At 38.2% G+C, this 22,135-nt stretch overlaps 1 protein-coding gene across 1 annotated transcript in view; it reads left to right on the top strand.

Annotated features, from left to right (window-relative positions):
* Positions 1–22,135, top strand: part of LOC146002681 (F-box only protein 33-like) — a 53,516-nt gene that overhangs the window by 775 nt on the left and 30,606 nt on the right. The window contains exons 2-4 of the mRNA XM_083140645.1: positions 9,868–10,102; positions 13,594–13,754; positions 16,534–16,654. Of these exons, the coding sequence (XP_082996771.1) occupies positions 9,868–10,102; positions 13,594–13,754; positions 16,534–16,654 (517 nt within the window). The remainder of the gene's footprint in view (positions 1–9,867; positions 10,103–13,593; positions 13,755–16,533; positions 16,655–22,135) is intronic.

Below are 22,135 nucleotides of genomic sequence, written 5' to 3' on the forward strand. Positions count from 1 at the left end.
GAAATTTCGACTTTTTAAATTTAATTGATAAAATTAAATATTTTACATGACTTAAAATTTATTTCTAAATGCGAAAACCACAAATAACCGAGAAAATTATTCCCAAAGTGTGACCAATGTTCGTCCAGTTCCTCCTATGCTGCAGCAGTGGGTAACATTATCGTATGAGGGAAACGGATGGTAAAATTTTCGTATCCCCAAAACGTATTTCTTCAATTTTACAGGAGAAAGTACTTACCGAAATGGGTTTATTTATACTTTAGGAAGGTCTTGGAAGTTTGCTTTCACCTCGTTGAAATTTTTTTGCCGATAAATCATGCAATTTTCGACATTAATGTCACTCCGATGCACGAAAGCTGTTCCCTTGATGTCCGTCTACTACGTAAACCAAATATTTGCGAAAGTTTCATGACGTAACAACCGGTCAGTGTTTCCAAATGCGCGGTTTTGTAACTGTGTAACAGTTCTAGAACGTAAATAAACGTGAGTTACTGTTCATCATTTCTGATTACGAACTTGCGACAACATGACGTGTACAGGATCAGTGGCGTGCTCAATGTGAGGTTGATGGGAGTTAATAACCCCCCCCCCCCTTTCGCCCAGTATCTCTAAGGCTATTTATGAATGGTTCGTGGGGCTATTTATGAATGGTTTGTGGGGCTATCCATGAATGGTTCGTCGGGCTATTTATGAATGGTTTGTGGGGCTATCCATGAATGGTTCGTCGGGCTATTTATGAATGGTTCGTGGGGCTATTTATGAATGGTTCGTGGGGCTATTTATGAATGGTTTGTGGGGCTATCCGTCAATGGTACGTGGGGCTATATATGAATGGTTCGTGGGGCTATCCGTGAATGGTTCGTGGGGCTATCCGTGAATGGTTTGTGGGGCTATCTATGAATGGTTCGTGGGGGTTTTCGAACCCGAAAAAAAAAAAAAATTCTGAAAAACAAATTTAACTATGTTTCCTAACCTAACAGAACCTAACCTAACCTTGCCGTGCATGGTTCGTGGGGCTAATATTTATGAATGGTTCATGGGTCTATCTGTGCATGGTTCGTGGAGTTTTCGAACCTGGAATAAAATACAAAATCAGTAACACGAAAGTAGGTATTTTTCTATGAAGAAGGTTGCAACACTGTATAACCACTGATCATGGACTACGCTAGTCAAGATTTCTCCGCCATATCGCGTGCAACGCAAGCGAAAGCGAACAAAATAAAAATACTCGATATTTCGAAAATTGAGATTATTTGCGTGCAAAAAACGAAACGCGAAATAGAAGAATCCTTACGAATGCAGAATATGTAAGTATCAATGTGAAAAATACGAAAATAAGGGAATTAGAGACGTTTGGTGGTTACCGAAATATTAATAAGCGGATTCCTTCAAATTTACAGGACAAAGTACTTACGGAAATCATTTTCTTTAGCGTTGTGGAAGTTCCTGAATGTAGATTTGATCCATTTTAATGTGAATGCGTGTTGTTTTCTGCGAAAATCTCTGTCCAACACACTGTTTCTGCTCCCGCCATTTGCTTTCTGCACGAGAGTGCAATGTTCCGTGTTACAGTAGCCAGTGTTTCAGCCTCGCCGTGTTTTCACTAGAACATGACGTGTCTAGTATTTTTAATTTTTTTTTTCTAACTATGCTTGCCTAACTTAACCTAACCTTACGGAAAATGGTTTTTGGGGCTAACGTCAATGGTTTGTGAGGCTAACGTCAATGGTTTGTGAGGCTAACGTCAATGGTTTGCGACGTATTAGCATAATTTCACATCCGGGCATGAAAGTAGATATTTTCTGGTGAACGAGGTTGCAACACTGCATAAATCGACAAAACACTCTCAGAACGCCCCCCTAAACCAGTACGCTATCACGGCCATAATGTGTTACAGATTCAAAACAATAATTAACAGTAAGTACTTGTAAATCTAAGAAATAGACATTGATATGCATTATTTCACTTTAGGAAATGTTCCCCATTCGAAAATAACATGTTAGCAATGTACAGAAGTTCGAAATATATGATTCGTAGGCGTTTCCCTCATTCGATAATACTACCCAGCAGTGTAACTGTTTCTTTTTTTAAACAAAATATCATTATGTACCTACATGGATTCAAGAGATGTGGAAATTCTAACAGTATGAAACATAACACAAAATTACTAACACCATTAAATCTAAAACTCCTAACCATATGAAACCAATCACAAGTAGCAAAAATAAAAAAAGAAAGAAAGTGGACAAGAAATAAACATGCATACCCTAAAAATAATAATTTATCGCTTCATACTTACAGTGCTGAAAAGGATTTTCATCAACCCGTCAGTAACCCTGTGACCATTGTTTGCCATATCCTGGAGCACTTGAACAGGTTCTTAATAAAAATGTCATTGTATGGGCACACAAATCACCCTCATTAAAAGAAAACATGGAAATTCTTGCATTATACCTAATACTCCCAACCTAACAAAAACATAAAATTACTGTCTGTAACCCTGTCATAAAACTACGAGGGTCACTCTGAAAGTTTTGAGAATGGAAGCCTTAAAATTAAAAAAATATATATTCTTTCCATTACATCTTCTCAAAGTACTCTCCACCACACACTATACGTGTCATCCGTTCAAACCACTTTTTGAATGCTGAACACCATGCGGCATGCTAGAGAGACACTGTTTATATGCAGCCACCGCAACTTCAGGTGAGTCAAATTCGACGACTACGAATGTTTTCTTTCACTTTAGGAAAAAGAAAAAAAATCACATGGGGCCAGATCTGGGCTGTAAGCAGGATGGTGTAATGTTTTGACTCGTGATTCGTTCGGAAAATCTGTTGTCTCCCTTGCGGTGTGATCAGAGGCATTGTCATGATACAGCATCATTCCGCACAGGCTTGTCTTTGGACGGTTCCTCCTCAACGCATTGAACACTTTTTACAAACATTTTTGTCGTGTACCATCTGGCAGTGACTGTTTTTTGTTCAAGTGGAAGCGTGCTTGCATACACACCTTTCTTTTGCAGGGGTAGTTTTCCCGGACAGCGCCGATACCGACAGGGTGCTTTTCACATGCAGCGACACAATCAGGGTTCTCGCCATGGCCTTGGAGGGAAGGCCTGATGGATCCTGCCCTGTGTTGCCAACCTCCCGATAAGAAAAAGCTGTTTAATCTGTGAAATTATACTAAATTCTGATGAACTGTGCTAGGATCTAAGTAATAATAACAATGAATTATTATTATTGATAATGGTAACAATTGCATCTCAGAATAACTGATTTCTTCATTTTTACAGAAGAAAATACTTACCGAAATGAGTTTCTGTAGCATTTTGAAAGTTCATGGAGGTAATTTCTTTCATCGTTGAATCTGTTGCACCAGGAATTCATGTGTTTTTCACGAAAAATATCTCTCCGACGCACAATAGCCGTTGCTTTTCTATGCTTCCTCTACGTGAAGTGATGTTACGCATGTTTGATGACTTAACCTGCTGTCAGTGTTCCCAACCATGCCGTTGTTTTACAAGAAGTGAAGGTGATTTTTTTTAAAACTGTATCACATTGTTTTACAAACAAAATTTTAACTATGCTTGCCTAACCTAACCTTGCCGGAAATGGTTCATGGGGCTATTCGTAAATGGTTTTTGGGGTTATCCGTCAATGGTTTTTGGGGCTATCCGTCAGTGGTTTGTGGGCTATTTACTTATTTTTCAGTTACGAAGGTTGGAACATGATGGTTCCAAGCAAATTTTTCCATCTTAACAGTTTTCCTTCTTATACGGGGTTGACTTTAAATACAGTATAGAGTGCTGCAGGAAATAATGGAAAGACAGATTTATATTTTGCATTACTTATAATGTTGAGTACTAATGCTGTAGCCACTTCCAATGCTTGTTTGAATAATTCACCCTGAGATTGGCATGCCTTTCGTGTGGGAACTAACGAACCATACGTACACAGCATTATTAATCTGTTCATTGCCTGAAACTTTGCCCAAACGCTTCACTTCACCTGATGTTCCTTTAAACCATTCTAATTTTATTTTTTCAGAGTTTTTGAAAATGTCGTAAATTTGAGTGTTACTAACCTTGAATTTTGCTGTCTTCAACGTCAGAGTTCTGCATGTACGTTTTGACGACATGTCTGTAAAGAATCAGATTCAAAGAAAACCAAACACTATCACAGTTCAAGCACAACTGACGTGAAATAAAAAAAAAAAAATGTACAAGAATCAGGCGTTCAAGTTCGTGCTACAATACCGAAACAACAAACCGCGTGAGCGCATTCTTTCATATCGACAATGTTACCGATAAGCGAGTGACAACAGAGGCAGTATTGCATTGTTGTCCTGCGAGTGAAAAAAATAAAGGAAGAAATTTCCATCTTACTGAGAATAAAAACATCTCGTTGGTCTTTAAATGGTGTTCAGTTTCCGCGTTAAGCAGGTCATTTTCAGGTATAAAATCGGTCCGTTCTGGGGACTTTTTTTTCCGTATTTACAGGTTTCCTTCTTATAGAGGTTCTGGGATATGCAATTTTTACTGTATATAAGGCAATACATAGTATACACTCAAATGCAGCTGGAGCTGATTAAATCAGCTACACTAGCACAAGTCATCAATTTCTCTATCTGCACTGGAGAATTTCCCTCCATAGGTAAGGACTTCCTCACGGAGTCCCACTAGCAAAGAAGAGGAATATTATAACTTCAGCCCATTAGCAACAATGGTTCAACTCGTATCTTACAGACAGACACCAGAAAGTAAAAATGTATTCAAAATCTGTGCAGCAGATAGACATCAGACTTATTGAAAGCAATACAATCATGTACAGTAGTGGCATTAATTCTGGACACTTTTAGTAAAATGCTATTTTTTAAAAAAATCTCGAATGTAAAGACTATATTCTGCATAGAAATATTAAACAAGTTTAAATGACATCGTTCAGTAACTTCAATAATTGCATCTGAGTGCAGCATTGTAGTCTCATTTTTATTGTTATTTTCAATCAAAAGAACGCTTGTGTGCGATTGTTGTATAGGAGGTCAACTGCAAGCATCATTCAGTAACTTCAAGAATTGCATCGTACTGCAGCCTTGTTGTCTGATTATTGGTATTTTCTGTACTGTACTGTTGGCAAAGTGTGAGCTTCATTGTTTACAGCAGTTGGTAACTGACTTTTGTGAAGTGAACATCTTTTAGGTGCTGTACGTACGTACAGTACGTAGAGCGAGTTGAAAAGTGATACTGAAATTGCAAAAAATGGTTCTTAACACAATAAAACATGCTGATTGGTCACCAAGTAAAAGGAGTAAGGCAGTAACACTTCGTGATGAAGGCTATTCTTATGAAGAAATAGCGAACAGGTTGGTGGTGCTACAAAGTCAGGCATTAGAAAATTTTGCAAGCGGTATGAAGCAACTGGGAGCACAAAAACTGCTCCAAGAAGTGGCAGGAGACCAAAACTAACCTCTCAAGACTGTCGTAGAATCTGCCGCCTTTCTCTACAAGATCGCCGGCGTACGGCAAAAGATGTTCTGAGAACTTACAGGGTAGAAGTTTCTGACCGAACAGCCAGACAAAATCTTTGCGAAAATGGTTTACGAGCGAGGGTCCAAGAAAGAAGCCTTACCTCAACCAAAAGCAGAGAAATAAGCGTGTGGATTGGGAATTAGCACACAGGGAGTGGACACATGAACATTGGGGTAAAGTCATTAGGAGCGATGAAAGCAAGATCAGCATCTTTGGAAGTGATGGCATCAGATTTGTGCGTCGCCGAACAGGTGAAGACATTCTACCCGAGTGCACCACCGCTACTATGAAGCAATCAGTCAAAGTCATGGTGTGGGGAAGCATTGCATGTGGGCATCTAGCAGTGTTAGAGGGCAACATTAACGCCAAAAATACCAAGAACAGGTCTTAGAGGTAAAACTGCTACCCGCTATTCGTGATTTGTTTGGGGGTGATGTTCAGCGGTGCATCTTTCAGCAGGACACCTTCTGTTGTCCATGACATTTCGCCGAATATAACACATGGATAATTTGTATATAAATATTTGTAAATAATGAGAAATTCAAAAACCTTTTCTGAAATATCATTTTCAAGAATAAAATTGAAAAATCATTTAAAAGGAGTGTTATTATTGTGTTAGGAGCCATTATTTGCAATTTCAGTATCACTTTTCAACTCGCTCTACGTACTGTACGTACGTACAGCACCTAAAAGATGTTCACTTCACAAAAGTCAATTACCAGCTGCTGTAAACAATGAAGCTCACACTTTGCCAACAGTACAGTACAGAAAATACCAATAATCAGACAACAAGGCTGCAGTACGATGCAATTCTTGAAGTTACTGAATGATGCTTGCAGTTGACCTCCTATACAACAATCGCACACAAGCGTTTTTTTGATTGAAAATAACAATAACAATAATAATGAGACTACAATGCTGCACTCAGATGCAATTATTGAAGTTACTGAACGATGTCATTTAAACTTGTTTAATATTTCTATGCAGAATATAATCTTTACATTCGAGATTTTAAAAAAAATGACATTTTACTAAAAGTGTCCAGAATTAATGCCACTACTGTACATATCATTTCTATGCTGATGACACACAGATATACTTACCTACTATGCCAATAACAGTTAGATGTGATGTTATGGTCCTCAACAATGAATTGGAAAGAATTTCCGGTACTTTAGTATTATACGGACTACCTGATTTCAGACTGTCTGTTTTCTGTCAGCTATATCAGAAGCTTGTTGAAAGCGTCGACATCGGACGCAGCCACCACCAATCGCCACATGTATTCTGCCAACCTAACCTAACCTCATGTTTGCGAGGTGAATATAATTGAACGTAGGCAAATGAGGTAGTCTGTATAATACTTAAGTTCTGAATTGTTCACTTCTAATGGACTGATATTAAATTCCAACATATCCACATACATGTTACTGGGGAGTAGACAATAAATTACGAACAACAAGTATAACGAAAATACATGGGGCATGCATACCCCATAAAACAACATCTGAAAACATGGGTTGGATGATTGATAGCTCTCTTACTTGGACAGAACACATCAAAGGACTGTAGAAAAGCATTCTACATTATCAGGAATTCATATAGGTCTCGAAATTATCTAACCAAAAAAAGTTAAACTGAAACTCGCTGAGATTTTATTGTGGTCACACTTTGATTACTGTGACATAGTTTATGGGTCTGTGATGGTAATTTCAAACTGAAATAGTGTTTTTTGAGAGGGCATCACTATTTTGGAGGAAAGTATGTGTCCTTTGCCCCCCCCCCCCCCCCCGTGGAAAAAATTATCTTGCTTGCCCCTCCCTGGAGAAAAACCTGCGGACGTCCATGCACATCAACATATAAATTTGACATGAGAGGCACAAACATGTAAAAGTTTAAGTCCATTTTATGGTCAGGTATGCTAGTCAGGACTGGATGTAAAATTTTAGAATGGAATTTCAACTATATATCTCCACTGGGATCTAATCTCCAACCCCTTGATTGCAGTAGAACAGCATTACCACTTTGCCATTGGGTACACATTCACATGTAAGGAAAAAGTAAATTAATAACAAAAAGCAGTGGCCAATATCTCTCTTGGATGCTACACCATGTAAATTTATTTAGATAGTTAACAAAACATGACAACATACCTCTAAACTCAAAATGGTGACTGGAGTGAAGTAGGTTTGCAAAATTTGCCAAATTGTCAGTTTTTCCCCCCAAAATAAGCTGGCTTTTTGTCAGGAAAAAATGGCCATTCAAAAAAGCCAGCTTTTTTGCAACTCTAGTGTTACCCCAAACCAAATACCTTATTTTTCGACGAGGGGCTATAAGAGAAGTGCTCATGAATGTTTTATATTGGTCAACAATCAATGAAGAGCTAGGTTAATAGGGTAAACAATAAAAATCTGAAACTGCAGTTGGAAGTTCTCATGTTATTATGGAATAATGCATGCAAATTGTGGCAGAAAATATGTATGCCATTACAGGACAATTCCGTACTTACAGACATAACATTTTGAAACTTTGACTTTTAGTATTATTTAAAATATTTATATGAAAGCTTCAATTTTACTTTACAAAGTTAGTATTGGCATGTATGTTTCAGTTATAGTTTGGAGTTTTAAGCCATAATTATTTCTTGCACATCTGATATTAATTTCTATTATACAGTAAAATCCTCGTTAATCCGGACACCGATAAGCTGGACTTCGCTTAATCCAAACTGGCAAAAGGCAAAAAAAGCAGAATACAAGGTTTTAAATGTGTCTAGAAGTCAACAAGAGAACTTCCCAAAGAAAACTCAGTCAACCACTGATGAAATTCTGTTTCCCGCAGACTTTGTACTGTACTGTTTAGTGTATTTAGGCCTGTGCCCTTTAAATACACCATAATGAACGTGCTTTGTTGCTATAAATGGAGTTTTAATGCACTTTCTGTCGTCCTTTTAGGTTATTTAAGTTAATCCAGACTTTCGTTAAACTAGTCAACTTATCCCCCCATTAGTCCTGAATAACGAGGTTTTACTGTAGATGTAACTCTGAAAAACATGCCTTCAACATAACATGACTGACTGAAATATGCCTAAGATGTTGACATTTTGGTTTCACTTTTTATGGAATTGCCCAACAGCTTAGTCAGCAGAAACAATCAACGCACGATGCATGTAAACAAAGAAGATAGGAAAATGACATTGTTCAAATTTTTGTTTTATTGAATCTGATGTAACTGCTGATCCCATTGTCATAGCATCTTCAAATTTTATACAGTCATTGAGTAACAGTGTATATATAGCAAAGTGTTCCCCTGTGCATAGCACCACGCCATGAAGGCGTATAGGGGGTGGGGGGGTAACGCCCCACACTTTCTTGATCCGGTCGTGAGTGGGGGTGATGTGATCAGCATCACACCCCTGACCGCCTTTACCCCCCAGGGTTTCCCCCAGGTACCCATGTTATTCGACGCTGGGTGGGCGCCGAAGCCGCTTCCACCGTTAGAAAAGTTCCCGGATTTGAACCGGCCGGGGATCGAACCCGGGACCTTGAGCATGGTAGTCAGATGCGTTACCGACTGAGCCACCGCGGCCACTTATATATAGCATATTATTTTTGAATAATATTAACTACCTGTTTGGAGAAAACTTTTGCTGAAATATTGATTACAGCAGATTTAAAAAAAAATCCCCCGACATAGGTATGTGAAAGAGTTCTTTATGATCTTTTCAAGATCGGAATCATTTCCATAGATGCCCCGGTCACTTAAACATGCAATATGAGCAGTGTACGCTCAAAGCCCAGTAGTACACATATAACCATAATTTGTCTGTGGTAATGATGCCTAAAATATGTATCTTGAAGTTAAAGACCTAGTAATATGCAATAATTAAACTTAATTGAACACAGTCATCATCTCCATGTAAAAATTAAGTTTAGTCTATCTTACCAATACACAGTGATATATGAAATTGATGTAGATGATACTGGGCTGAAAGTACCAAGATTGATATTGTATGTATGTGTCTATGATTATTGTCAAATTAAAATGATATTCCATTGTATACACTTGAGCATAGCATGCTCAGGGGTGGGAGACTCGAAGGAGTTGCCTCGTCCATTTGTCTATTTACAAGAATAATCTCATTGACATTTATGAACTGAGAAATTATCAGAAAAAATGTTGCTCACCGTTGGTAGCTCATCATGTATTTTCAGATGTAGGAAATAGCTCCTAGCTCTGAGAGTTCGGCAGTCTCTTGTACTCTTATCCATGCTGCATCATATGTTTGTCAAATATATATGTCACATTTTATTGGAGTGTTATCCTCTCTCTTCCAGACACCTGATAAAGCCCCTGGAAAACATGATCCAACAAAGCCGTGGCTTAGAAGTGTTCTCGCTAGGCTGTTCAGAGGAGCTCACAATGCACGCTGGAGTGTTCCTTGATCTGTTGGGACGTTACCAGGCCCATTCCCTACAACAGCTCAATCTGGCATCAGTGAAGGATGACCCTGAAAACTACCTCCTCCTGGATATAGATCCAGCCATCTTCAAGCCATTCTATAGGCTTCAGGTAAATTGCATGTTCAGAAATGCTTTGAAGACATTTGGTGTAACATCTGATATGTGGAAACTGTAATAGCAGCATGTTTTTAGTTAATCCTTTCAGCTTGGATAACATGCTCACCCTAGTATGAACAGATTGTGGTTAATGTGGATATATCTTCTTAATTTCTTTGTCCTTATGGCTATAAAAAGTTGCTACTTCAATTCATGGTTGGCAGCACACACGTGACAGAATGTGTGTGCTCTGCATTTGTTTAATGCATGCAATGATAGATAATACACTTAATACTGGTTGTACTCTGAAGATACTCTCACCAGATGATAATCAGCATATGTTATAATACGAGGGTCACTATTTATATTTTGAGCCTAACAATGAAGAAACAGGAATTTGGCATTGAAAACTGCTTTATTGTTTTTCGAAGTATTCTCCTTTATGGTCAATACACTTTTGCATTCGTTTAAACCATTTGTCAAAGAAGTTTTTCCAATCTTCTTGAGACACCTCCATAATATGGTGTTTGAATGCATCAACGGTGTCTTCCGCCGACGAAAATCGTTGTCCACGCAATTTATTCTTGATATTCGGGAACAAGAAGAAGTCATTGGGTGCCAAATCAGGACTGTATGGTGGATGACCCATCAATTTGATTTTTTGACTGTTCATAAAGTCTGTTGTTAGACGAGATGTGTGACAGCTGGCATTGTCTTGATGAAGAATGATCCGACGGCGTTTGTTTGTTTTCCGTATTTGACCGAAGACCTCTGGCAAACAAATTGTTGTGTACCATTCAGAGTTGACCGTTCTACGTTCCTCTAAAGGCACAGTTGCCACATGACCAGTTTTCCCGAAAAAACAGGCGACCATTTGTTTCGATGTGCTTTTGTTGGATTGGGTTCATCTTGAAACACCCATACAGTCGACTGCTGTTTACGTTCCGGCTCATATGCATATATCCATGATTCGTCACCTGTTACAATCTTATATACGTCTTTTGAAGCACCACGATTGTATTTATTGAGCATTTGTTTGCACCAATTGACGCGAGCGTCTTTTTGAGTTTTTGTCAAATTGTGTGGGATCCAACGAGAACATACCTTTCTCACAGCTAAATGATCATGTAATATTTTATATATGGTGGTGGAACTAATGCCTATGGTTGCCTCAATCTCACAGTATGTCACATGACGATCTTGCAGTATTAGGTTTTGCACAGCATCAATGTTTTCTTGAACAAGAACTGATTTTGGACGACCTTCGCGAATCTCGTCGGTGAGCGAATGGCGGCCACGATTAAATTCAATTTGTTATACCAGCGTTTCACAGTGGCAAAGGATGGGGCTTCATCGCCAAATGTGGAAGTAAGTTGATCGATGCACTCTTGTCTTGATAATCCACGTCGAAAATCGTAAAAAATCATCGCACGAAAATGTTCACGAGTTAATTCCATTTTATTGTTGTCGAGCAATCTCCAAGGCAACATAAACAACACAAATGAAGCTATTGACAAAACATTTGAAGTACGTTATGGTCAATAATGCCAGACGATTCCGTGCAAACGTGAAATCGCGCCTAACTTCAATCAATGTTGCCAAGGCTCAAAATATAAATAGTGACCCTCGTATAACCTGAAAGGGCTCATCATACCTTTTTTAAAAGGACCATTTAATTTATGGCAAATTTATTTATATGTACATGTTCATGTATCCATATGACCATGCATCCAAACTGGCTATAGAACATTGCTTAAATTTCTCAAACATTACCTATTTCACCATCTAATATTTTCAGTTTGTCTTATTCTGGACATAGGCATTTCTCTACGTAGGTGTCCCTTCATCAATTCATATAATAATCATTCATTCTCATGGTTTCAAATAGTGTAAAGAAGCAGAGAAATAATATACAATGAAAACACAAATACAAGAACAGTATTGTTATTTTTGTAACATACTTGTTGTACATTCAGCTGTATAAACAGTTATGTACTCGCTACAGAGAGAGTGTAAAGATGAGCACCAAGGGTGCTGGTCATCTAGCAGATATAGTGTCATTACTTTGTTGGTAAACTGATATTCGTGGATGAGGTTATATTTCACCTTTGGTGAAAGGTAAACACACACACATGTTCAGATTTGGGACATGGAAAATCCATGTTCGATTGTTGAAAATCAACAGAACTCCCCTGATAGGCCAGGTGTTTTGTGCATTGTCAGCGAACAAGGTTTATAGCACCCCCTTTTTTTCCACCGTACCAACAGTAACTGAATCAGCAGTCCTTGATATGTTAACTGAACGGCTGATCCATTAGCTGAATGAGGACATTATGCAGTTGGATGGAGTCCTTTTACACATGGAAGTGCGTAATTTCTTGAACAACACTATGCCTCAGTGGTGGATAGGACACAAAATCGAAAATGATCAGAATATCCAACCCTGGCCTCCCTCACTCTCCTGACTTTTCACACTGATTTTTTTTTTCTGGGGTTAATTAAAAGGACGCTGTTTATGTTCTCTACCTCAGCCCATGCCACTACCATTATCCACCATTTACAAAGGGGAGGCACAGAAAAACATTGGTCGGTTTCTCGATAGGTTGCAGCGGCAATATTAGTTTTTTGAATAACATAGAAAAGAGTAAAGTGTTCCCCTGTGCTTAGCACCACACCATGAAGGCATATAGGGGGTGTGGAGTTAGGGCCCCACACTTCCTTGATCACGACCGAATGTGGGGCTGATGTGATCAGCACCACACCCCTGACTGCCTTTACCCCCCAGAGTTTCCTCCAGGTACCCACTTTATAGGATGCTGGCTGGATGCCGGAGCTGCTTGAACAGGTGGAAAATATCCTGGTTCTCCCCTGCCAGGATCGAACCTGGGTCTCATTGTAGTCAGATGCCCTAACGACCAAGCTACCGTGGCACATCTTGAATAACATAGTATCGGTTATAACTTCATCATACCTAATTTTGGAAAGTCCCATATATTAGTTAAGCAGAGAAGAGCATCATTAAGACAATGGTCCAAGACAATACATGAAATATATTGAAAAATAAAAGTTATGGAAACAGCCTTATGAGGAAAGGCCTGTCAAGCTGACTTTTCACTGGGTGATGCATAGTCAGTATGTTGAGTCCCATTACGATTGTTTTCTATCTTTTGAGATGAGAGTCTGCTACTGTTGCTTCCAAGTAGCTGACCCAATTGTCCTCATGCTGGAAACCTTGAACATTTGGAGCTCCCACTACAAATCAATCTTGGGACTACTTGCACCAAAAGTAAAGTTACAGCTAAAGTTCCCCGTGCATATAACACTGTGCCATGAAGGCATTCTCGATCTGCTGATGTGATCAGTACAATGCTCCTTCCGCCTTTACCCCCAAGGATTACCCATTGATTTGAGGCTGGGTGAGCCCCATGTGAGAGCATAAACCATTAGAGTACTTGAGAGCCAGATATTTTTCCATTGCTACATGTAACATGTTTTTTGATGTAGGTTCTCAGTCTCGACTACGACTGTGTGAGTGATAGCCTTCTAGAGATTCTGAGTAAGTCAACAAGTGTGGGACTCGCACGTTTTGTCATCCACATCCATGGGGTAGAGGATAACCATCCAGGAACATCAAGTTCATCATGGTCCAAGTTTTGTAAACACAAGTAAGTATCTATTTATTTCACTATCACTTTATAATTCATCAAATAATTCCTTTTAAAAAGTAATTATCTCTACAGTAACTGGATAACTAGTGAGGTAGACATGCTATTTCAGCATTGTTTGAATGTTGCACCTTTATGATGGCAAGAATTTTTTATTTTAAACCCTTGCGATATGCAGTGTGTTTAAAAAAAAATTGATATCATTACATATGTAAATATCTCAGTAACTATATAGTCAAGGTAAAGGAAACTACACAGGTGTAATGCCCAACTCAATAAGATTTGTGTATACAAATTTGAATAAGAAATTCAAAAGTATGTGGGTGTCACAAATGATTGTTCACAAGAGTTCAATATGCCTGTGACATGGCACATGTCAAGTCGGTAGTCCAGCTGCTGCCTAACATGCTGCAGCATGTCTGTGGGAACAGTCTCCAGTGGGGACATAGACGAGGCCCTTCACATAGCCCCCCCAAAAAAATCCCAAGGGGCAAGGTCTGGCGAACGTGGCAGCCATTTCAAAGCACATTATCTTCTTCACTAGCATGCCCGATCCATCAACCCACCCTGTTGCGAAATGAAGTGTTCATGTTCGTTTGCAATGAGTGTATTCATGAGTCAGATCTGAAACATTTGCAGATAATCATCACCGGTCTCATTTCCTGCAAAGAAAAGGAGCCATGAGGATGATTCTTGGAGATGGCATTGAAGACAATTACTTTTTGTGTCTCTTCAGTTTCTCGAGTGTGGCATGGAGATTTTCTTCGCCCCAAATGCGAACATCATGCTTGTAGACTTTGCCATTCATGTGGAATGTGCCCTCATCACTAAAACCAAGACATGTATCAACATTGTCTTCATACCAAATTACACATTGACTTTTGATGTGTTTCTACACAAACTGTTAAATTTTCAGTTCATTTGCATTCGAATTGGTAACGTTATTAGATTTCGAAATGATATGATTTATTGAAACACCCGGTATGTGGTCAAATGTGAATTTTTTTGTTAAGTTTTATTTTCAAATATAACATTGGAGTAGAACTAATACAATCTGAATTGAGTTTGATGGCAATATTGAATATTATGAATTGAATAACTAATATTCCATGATGCACACATAAATCTAGAAATTTCATTAGCGGGACAGTGGCTATTGACAATTTTTTTTTTCACTTCTTTCCCTTAATGATTAGTTTTTAAATCCATATTAGAAGTAGGAAAGTTCAAAGTACAGGACAGAGTGGCCTAAAAAAATGTGTACACACTTTAACAATAAGCAACCATAAAAATATTACTCTGAAATCGTAACTACTGTATTTACATGAAAATTTAATTTACCTGAGAGTTGTCCTAGAATTTTGGAATTAATGTAGGTGTTTGAAGTGGCCAAAATCAGCATCTAAACACTGTTGATGTCACCGAATTGCTTCACGAATACTGTAATGTGTCCAGTGTGATAGCTGTACACGACATTTCAATATTTTCTCGTAGTGCATCCAGTATGACTGGCTTTTTCCGAATAACTTCATCCTTTTCAAACTTATAGTTCCACTTTAACCCCGCCTTTTGTTGTTCAAAATACAACCTTGCTTCAACCATGGTGCTTCATTGTCCTATTGTTCATAGACATTGGCGCCATCTGAGAAGATTACACTACACCTTTGTGCTCATGTGATCTGTGCCATCTTTTGAGAACATTACACTACACCTTTGTGCTCATGTGATCTGTGCCATCTATTGAGATGACATTGAACTACACTCTCACCCTAAAATTAAATTTTCATTTCAATTTATTCCAAAGATATTGACGAATAAAGAGTGTATACGTGGTGTGATTGGAAAGTTTTAAGACTGGGCATGTAATTTCAAAATGGCAGTACTTACAGGCTATTGTGATGGATCTCCTTCAAGGTAGTCCTCTTCTGACTGAACACACAGACTCCAATGGTGTTTCCACTTTTGGAAGCAGTCATGGAAATGTTCTTTTGTAAGGGTGTTAAGGGTCGCCTGTAATTACCCTATTTAACAAATCTGGGTCAGTCTCGGCCCGATTAATCAGTTCTCGGGACACTTCAAGTCGGTGTTGTTTCTGCTGGTCTGACAACAATTTCGGAATGAATTTCGCCGACACTCGATGCATGTTCAAATCTTCAGTTAAAATTGACTGAACCACATAGAAACTTAAATTCAGTTCATCAGCCATCTCCCTAATTGTAAGTGTACCGTCAGAGTGCACTAAATCGTGAACTTTCACAATGTTTTCGTTGGTTTTTGAAGTGGAAGGCTGGCCGGACCGGGCGTCATCTTCGACTGATTCGCAGCAATCTTTGAATCTGTTCAACCAGTTAAAAACATTTGACTGGCTCAGACATTTATCCAGGAAAGCTGTTTTTAAGAGGTCATAGGTCTCTGAAGCTGATTTCCTGGTTTTAAAACAAAATTTGACACAAGCGCGTTGTTCTGTTTTTTCATCCATTTTGCGACATCAAAAATCCGCTGAGAACCGACAACACGTCTTCACTCACCAGGATTCCACTCTCTACTGAACCAAGATATTGCGGTGATCCTTTCAGGATGTTTTAAGGACAAAACAAGCTTCCCCTTCCACACCCACAGGTAAACCTAGCCTCTCTTATTGAGCTGGGTGCCACCTGTCTTAAAACTTTCCAATCACACCATGTACATTGTTTGGGACCCTCTGTATGTTTTAAAATTACAATTTGCTTGATTTCGTATGTTGAAATATATTTATTTCTTTCCTGCACTTTAATTTCAGCCCACATTGTGAACTTCACTTAACACTAATCCATTCATATGATGCAGTGGAGATTCTGCATACAGATATATTCAAGCCTACGATGCCACTCACCCATCTGAAGGCTTTCTTCTGCGAGCAGGTAATTTTATGCCCCTACTGGATAATTTCATGCTCGTGTATGTTACATTTTGACAAATGGAAGAGAGTTTGCTGTTCAGCTGTCAATCCCTTATTTAAAAAGTATTGCTGTTAGATCCAAAAGGCTACTAGCAGAGAGTTATATGGATTAGAAACTTAATTGCATGGTAATTGTGTTGTATCAAGAGTGACATTGTGGTAATACCTTTAAATACAGCAACTAATTTTCCTTCTGTCTTTCCTTTTCCAAAGTGTAAATTTTATATGTGGAATAATACAAAAATGTAGTAACTATAGTTGTAAACTTGTTAGTTTCTCTAAAGTTAAAAAAAAAATGTTGGTCACTTAAATCACACACCATGTCACCACAGATTCTTTGGGAAGTATGTTACCTAGGTCAACATTCACGGAAGTAGCTCCATCACAGAGAAAGTGTGGTACCAGCTCCCAATTATTTTTGTGTAAAATATGTTTTGTCCCTGTTTTCATGGAAGTACGCAACTTTATTTTGTTATATTTCAGTTTGGTAGTAGATGGAAGCTGGACAGTGCCGGATCTACAAATCTTGGCCCCCCGCAAAATATTACCAAACGGCCCCTTCAAAAGTCCCTTAACACCTATAAAAAGTAAAGGAGTTAGCCTGAGTACAATTAGTCATAATAGAAACAGGTTAGGCTTAGGTGGAACCATATTGGTAAGTCCGCCACATTGAATTCAGCTCAACATTTTTAAATGGGAAGGGGGCAGGCCCGTACCCAAAGGGGGGTGGGCAAGGAGGCCATGCCCCCCCCCCCCTCGAGCCATGAAATATTTTGATGCAAACTTACAAAAATAACATGGATAATTTTTAAGATTTTGTAAGAATTTCGATTTTCTTGTATAAATGAATGGTTTGTCTCTGGAGAGAAACAGACTTCATAAGTCTGCAATCTACTATATTTAGTAATTTTAGTTTTATAACCATTTGTGCAAAGCTACTAAATGTTCCAATTTGGTCGGGACAGTTCACCATATTTACTCCTTGTTTTGACTTTTTTCGAACTGCAGTCTTGATGAGAAAATGTCATCTTTTTGTGGTTAAATCACATTCAGACATGTTCTTCATTATAAGGATAATTCCATAGCGTTGGTGGTCACATTCAGGGTATGAATTCTCATGGCGGAAGGGAGATCTCCCACCTTCCCATCAATGATCTTGTTCTATTAAAATTTTCCAAGGGTAAGATTTTTTGTTTTAACAACAAAGATGGGCAATTTGTTTGGACTTCAAACATACTTGACTAAGAATAACATCATAAACACATACAAAGAAGGCATAATAAAGAATTATGTCTGCCTGTGTATGAATGTTGCATACATATTTCTCTCTCTCTCTCTCTCTCTCGCTCTCTCTCTTGCACTGCTCTCCCCTCCCTCCCCCACCCCCCCCCCTTTGGGGCTGGCAACAGCATGGGGTAAAAACGTACTTCTACAGTCCTAGATAAGATTTTACAATTATATCAAATTGGACTAGTAAGAAATGGAGCCGTAGCTGCGAAGGTGGTTGTCACTGTCACTATAGGCCACTGGAAGACAGAAATTAGACCAACCTGTCATTTCTCATCCATTTCTCACCTCCTTTCGTCGGGAATAAAACATAGCACTTACATCTTAATTTAATAGGAAACTAATGTCTTCTTAAAGTTTCTCATTTTTTGTCTCTCCACCTAGTTATTTTTAATTTGCAATCGATTTTGCAGATGTGCACAATAACACACACTTCTTCAATGAAGATTGTGTGGGATGCACAACCAACTGTCCTTTTATTAGCCACATTTCTTGAATGCTAAGTTTTCTTTTCATCTGATTCAACAGAAAATATTTTATTTTTTTATTTGCTTTATTTTACTTCGCTTTTTGTACCACCTTTGGCTAATTTGCGAAGATGGAGATGAGTGATGACATGATGAAATTGATGAATGGACAATCACAAACATCCATGCCCAGGCTGAGATTTGAACCCGGGATCCCTAGCATCGTAGTGTGATGAGGTAACCACTCTGCCACGAGGGCCGGCTCAATGGAAAAGAGTAAGTACTTAAAATTTCTACAATGTAAGTATGCCAGCTATATCTAGGTAGGGGCGGTGCAAGAGCTATGAAAATCATTCTCTTCCTGGGTGCTGAAATCTATAGCCACAACTCTGGTAAGGAAATATTTCCTTTCGAGAGACCATTAATAGATTTACACCATTATAAAAACATAACACAATAAAAGATTGAAATCATTTTTAATAAAAAGCAATAATTAAATATTATCTAACACTTATTAAAAACATTTCGGCTATCTTCTAATTTCTTGACATTTTGAACCAGTCGTTAAAGGAATTAATTTGCTAATTTATGAATGCAGCAAATTAATTTGTTTATTTATGTTTAAAAATATAAATATATATTAATTAATGATATTAATTGATATATATAACCAAGGTTTCGGGTTTGGCCCCCCTCAAAAAAATAAAAAATCCTGGGTACGGGCCTGGAAGGGGGGTGATGTGATATATATATATATGACACTGTTTTCTCACACCTGGAAAATTATACATTTGTTACAATCATGCAGTCATAACTTTTTCCTGATTAAAGATAGGTTGAAGAAATCTTCATCACTCCGTTTCTCGTGAAATTCTAGCTAGATTTGATTCTAGTCTGAGTGCCACTTGAAAAACCTGGGGTGGGTGATTTTCCCGGCTTTGTTCCTGCATAAAGTGGCTCTAGGGAACACCCAGTCTCAAATCAAATGATACCGGGGGGAGGGGGGGAGAAATAGCTGCAGCATGGTGCTGATCACATCACGTCCAAGCTGGCAGACATCGAAAATATGTTGGACCCTATTCCCACATACCCTATATGTGCCTTCATGGCACGGTGCTATAGGCACAGGGAACTTTAACTTGACTTTTACCTGTATATATATTGTATTAGTTTCTGTACCTCTGAGTAACTAAGTTTATTTTGTATATATGCATATACGAACCCTCTACTATGTGAATGGCTAAGGGCCCCCCCTAAAGGCTTACTTGTCTCCCCCCCTGCACTGCGGGGTTTAGCGGCTTGTAGATCCGGCACTGAAGCTAGATAGCATTTAATGTTTTGTGGATTTACTCTATCCTCATGTCAAAAAAGGTCTTTAGTTAATAAATTATCGTTAATACAATTTGTGATCACATATATTATGGATAGTATCATTTAATGTAGGTATACTGGTTTAGCATTCATGTTTTTAATAATTCCACTGATCCAAAATTTCTATAAATTATTGTGTTAGTACAAAATTTTGTCCTTTTGTTATTATTTTTATGAATGTAAAGATGTAATTCATGTAAGGCTAAGCTTGTTGCACTCACCTGGTTACATGAGTAAATTAAGGATGTAAGAACAATTCAGGTTCTTCATGGAATATTTGCAATTTTATATTGGATCAGTAGAATATCAGTTTCATAAAATTTTATATTGGTACTTTATCCCACACCGTGGCCATGCGGTCTAAGGTGTCATGCTTTGGGCTTCGACTACAGGATGCGTGCAGGTTTGAGTCTCCTGGGGAAAGCATAACTTTTTTCCTGAGATTTTGGTTTGTGTATGGGACTGGTGGCCACCCACCATTGTGAAGAAATTGGGGAACTACAATTGAGTAACGTAACTCGGTCATGAAAACCTACAAAAACGACTGAGGGTTCTTCGTGCTGACCACACGTCACCCCGTAACTAGTTGGATGATCTACCTCCGGTGAGTGACTGTGAAGAATCAGGTGGGAGTGAGACTGGCAGTCTGTAGGTAGGCCCGAACCCTCAATGGGCTATTGCACCATGGGTTATTATTATTACTTTATCAGTAACAAGCAAAAATTTCATATCAGTCTATTATGTGCTAACTACAGTAATCATAATCTTCCTACAAAATTTCCCTTTTTGTTAATAATGTAATGTGAACATTTTGTCTCAATATGTTTGTTATTTAGCATCACTTTTCTGCCACTTTTGCCTAATTGCATCGATGAGGATGAGTGATATTATGAAATTGATGAAGGGACACTCACAAGGAACACCCATGCCCAGGCTGGGATTCAAACCTGGGATGCCTGCCATTGTAGCATGCTGTGCTAACCACTGTACCACAGAGGTCATCTTAATAGGGATAGGGATTGAAATTGGGTTCTTAGTATTTTTTTTAATTCTCTAGTGAGACCAAGCTAATGTCTGGTTTGACTACAATTTCCACACAACTTGAAGCATTGTTTAAGGTACCCATGTGGAAATGTTTTTTGAATTAACAGTGTGAGAAAATTAGTGTCTGATTTATAAAAAATGCATATGATAGTAAAATTTTAAAGAAACTAACTTTGTAATGCTATCAGCAAATTTTCAAATATTTCAGTGGGTGATAATTCATATTTACTAATCATATACAGAGCCGTAGCTAGAGATTTCTGCGCCTGGGGCGAGAATAAATTTCGGCGACCCCCTACACTCTCCTTGTTGAACTTCTACCATTGTTTTTTTAAGGGAGGGGTAGAAGCATTTGTTGTTGTGCCTTACTTAAATAATGTCGTTCATTCAAATTGACGTTTCATTTATGCTAATAGTTGTAGCAATTGTATGTAATTGTAGCAATTACAACTATCGAGTTGTTTGTAGGTATCAAGGATCATTGTTGACCTCTCGGTGTGCGATGATAAAAAATCCTAGAAATGAAACTAATCCATGCAAAAAAAATATATATCTTACCATATGAATACCATATATGTTGTTTAGGTAGCAGAGGAATATCTAAGAAAGATCATTAATGTAATGTTTTTTTAAAATACATGAAACCCTTTCAAATACCCTGCAAAGTCATTGTACAAACTAGCTAAAATCATTCAGTATTAATGTAATGTTTATAACGTAAAACCTATTTACACTGCAAAAGGTTATGCTGATGAGCTGAAATCAACAACAATTAAAACAACAACATATTAAGAACTACAATCAGTACATAATTATTTGACAATTCTCCTGTGCGAACATACTAGCTACAGTTTCACTCTTCTTGCCTTTCGAGCAACAAAGTCATTAATAACATCATCGAACACAAGTGATTGAACTCTGTACTTCTCAACAGACAAAATAGCCAGGTTAGTCAGCTTTTCTTGACTCAAGGAAGAACGCAAGTAATTCTTTATAAGCTTTAGCTTACTAAAACTCCTTTCACAAGATGCAATAGATGAAGGTAGAGTTAAAAATAGTTTCAATGCAGTGACAAAATTTGGGTACAATTCAATACATGATATTTTATGAATGAATGAGAGAGCAGCAAGTGGTGACTATTCTGACAAGCATTCCAAAGTCTAAAAAATGCTTGCGCATGATGTTTATAGAACAACAGTTCATGAAGTAACTCACTTCCGTTGATATCCTCGGGGTATAATAAAGACAGATCAAATACTCCCTTTCTCAACGTT

This window comes from Lepisma saccharinum, chromosome 1, assembly GCF_977018435.1.
Source record: "Lepisma saccharinum chromosome 1, izLepSacc3.1, whole genome shotgun sequence".
Lineage (NCBI taxonomy): Eukaryota > Metazoa > Arthropoda > Insecta > Zygentoma > Lepismatidae > Lepisma > Lepisma saccharinum.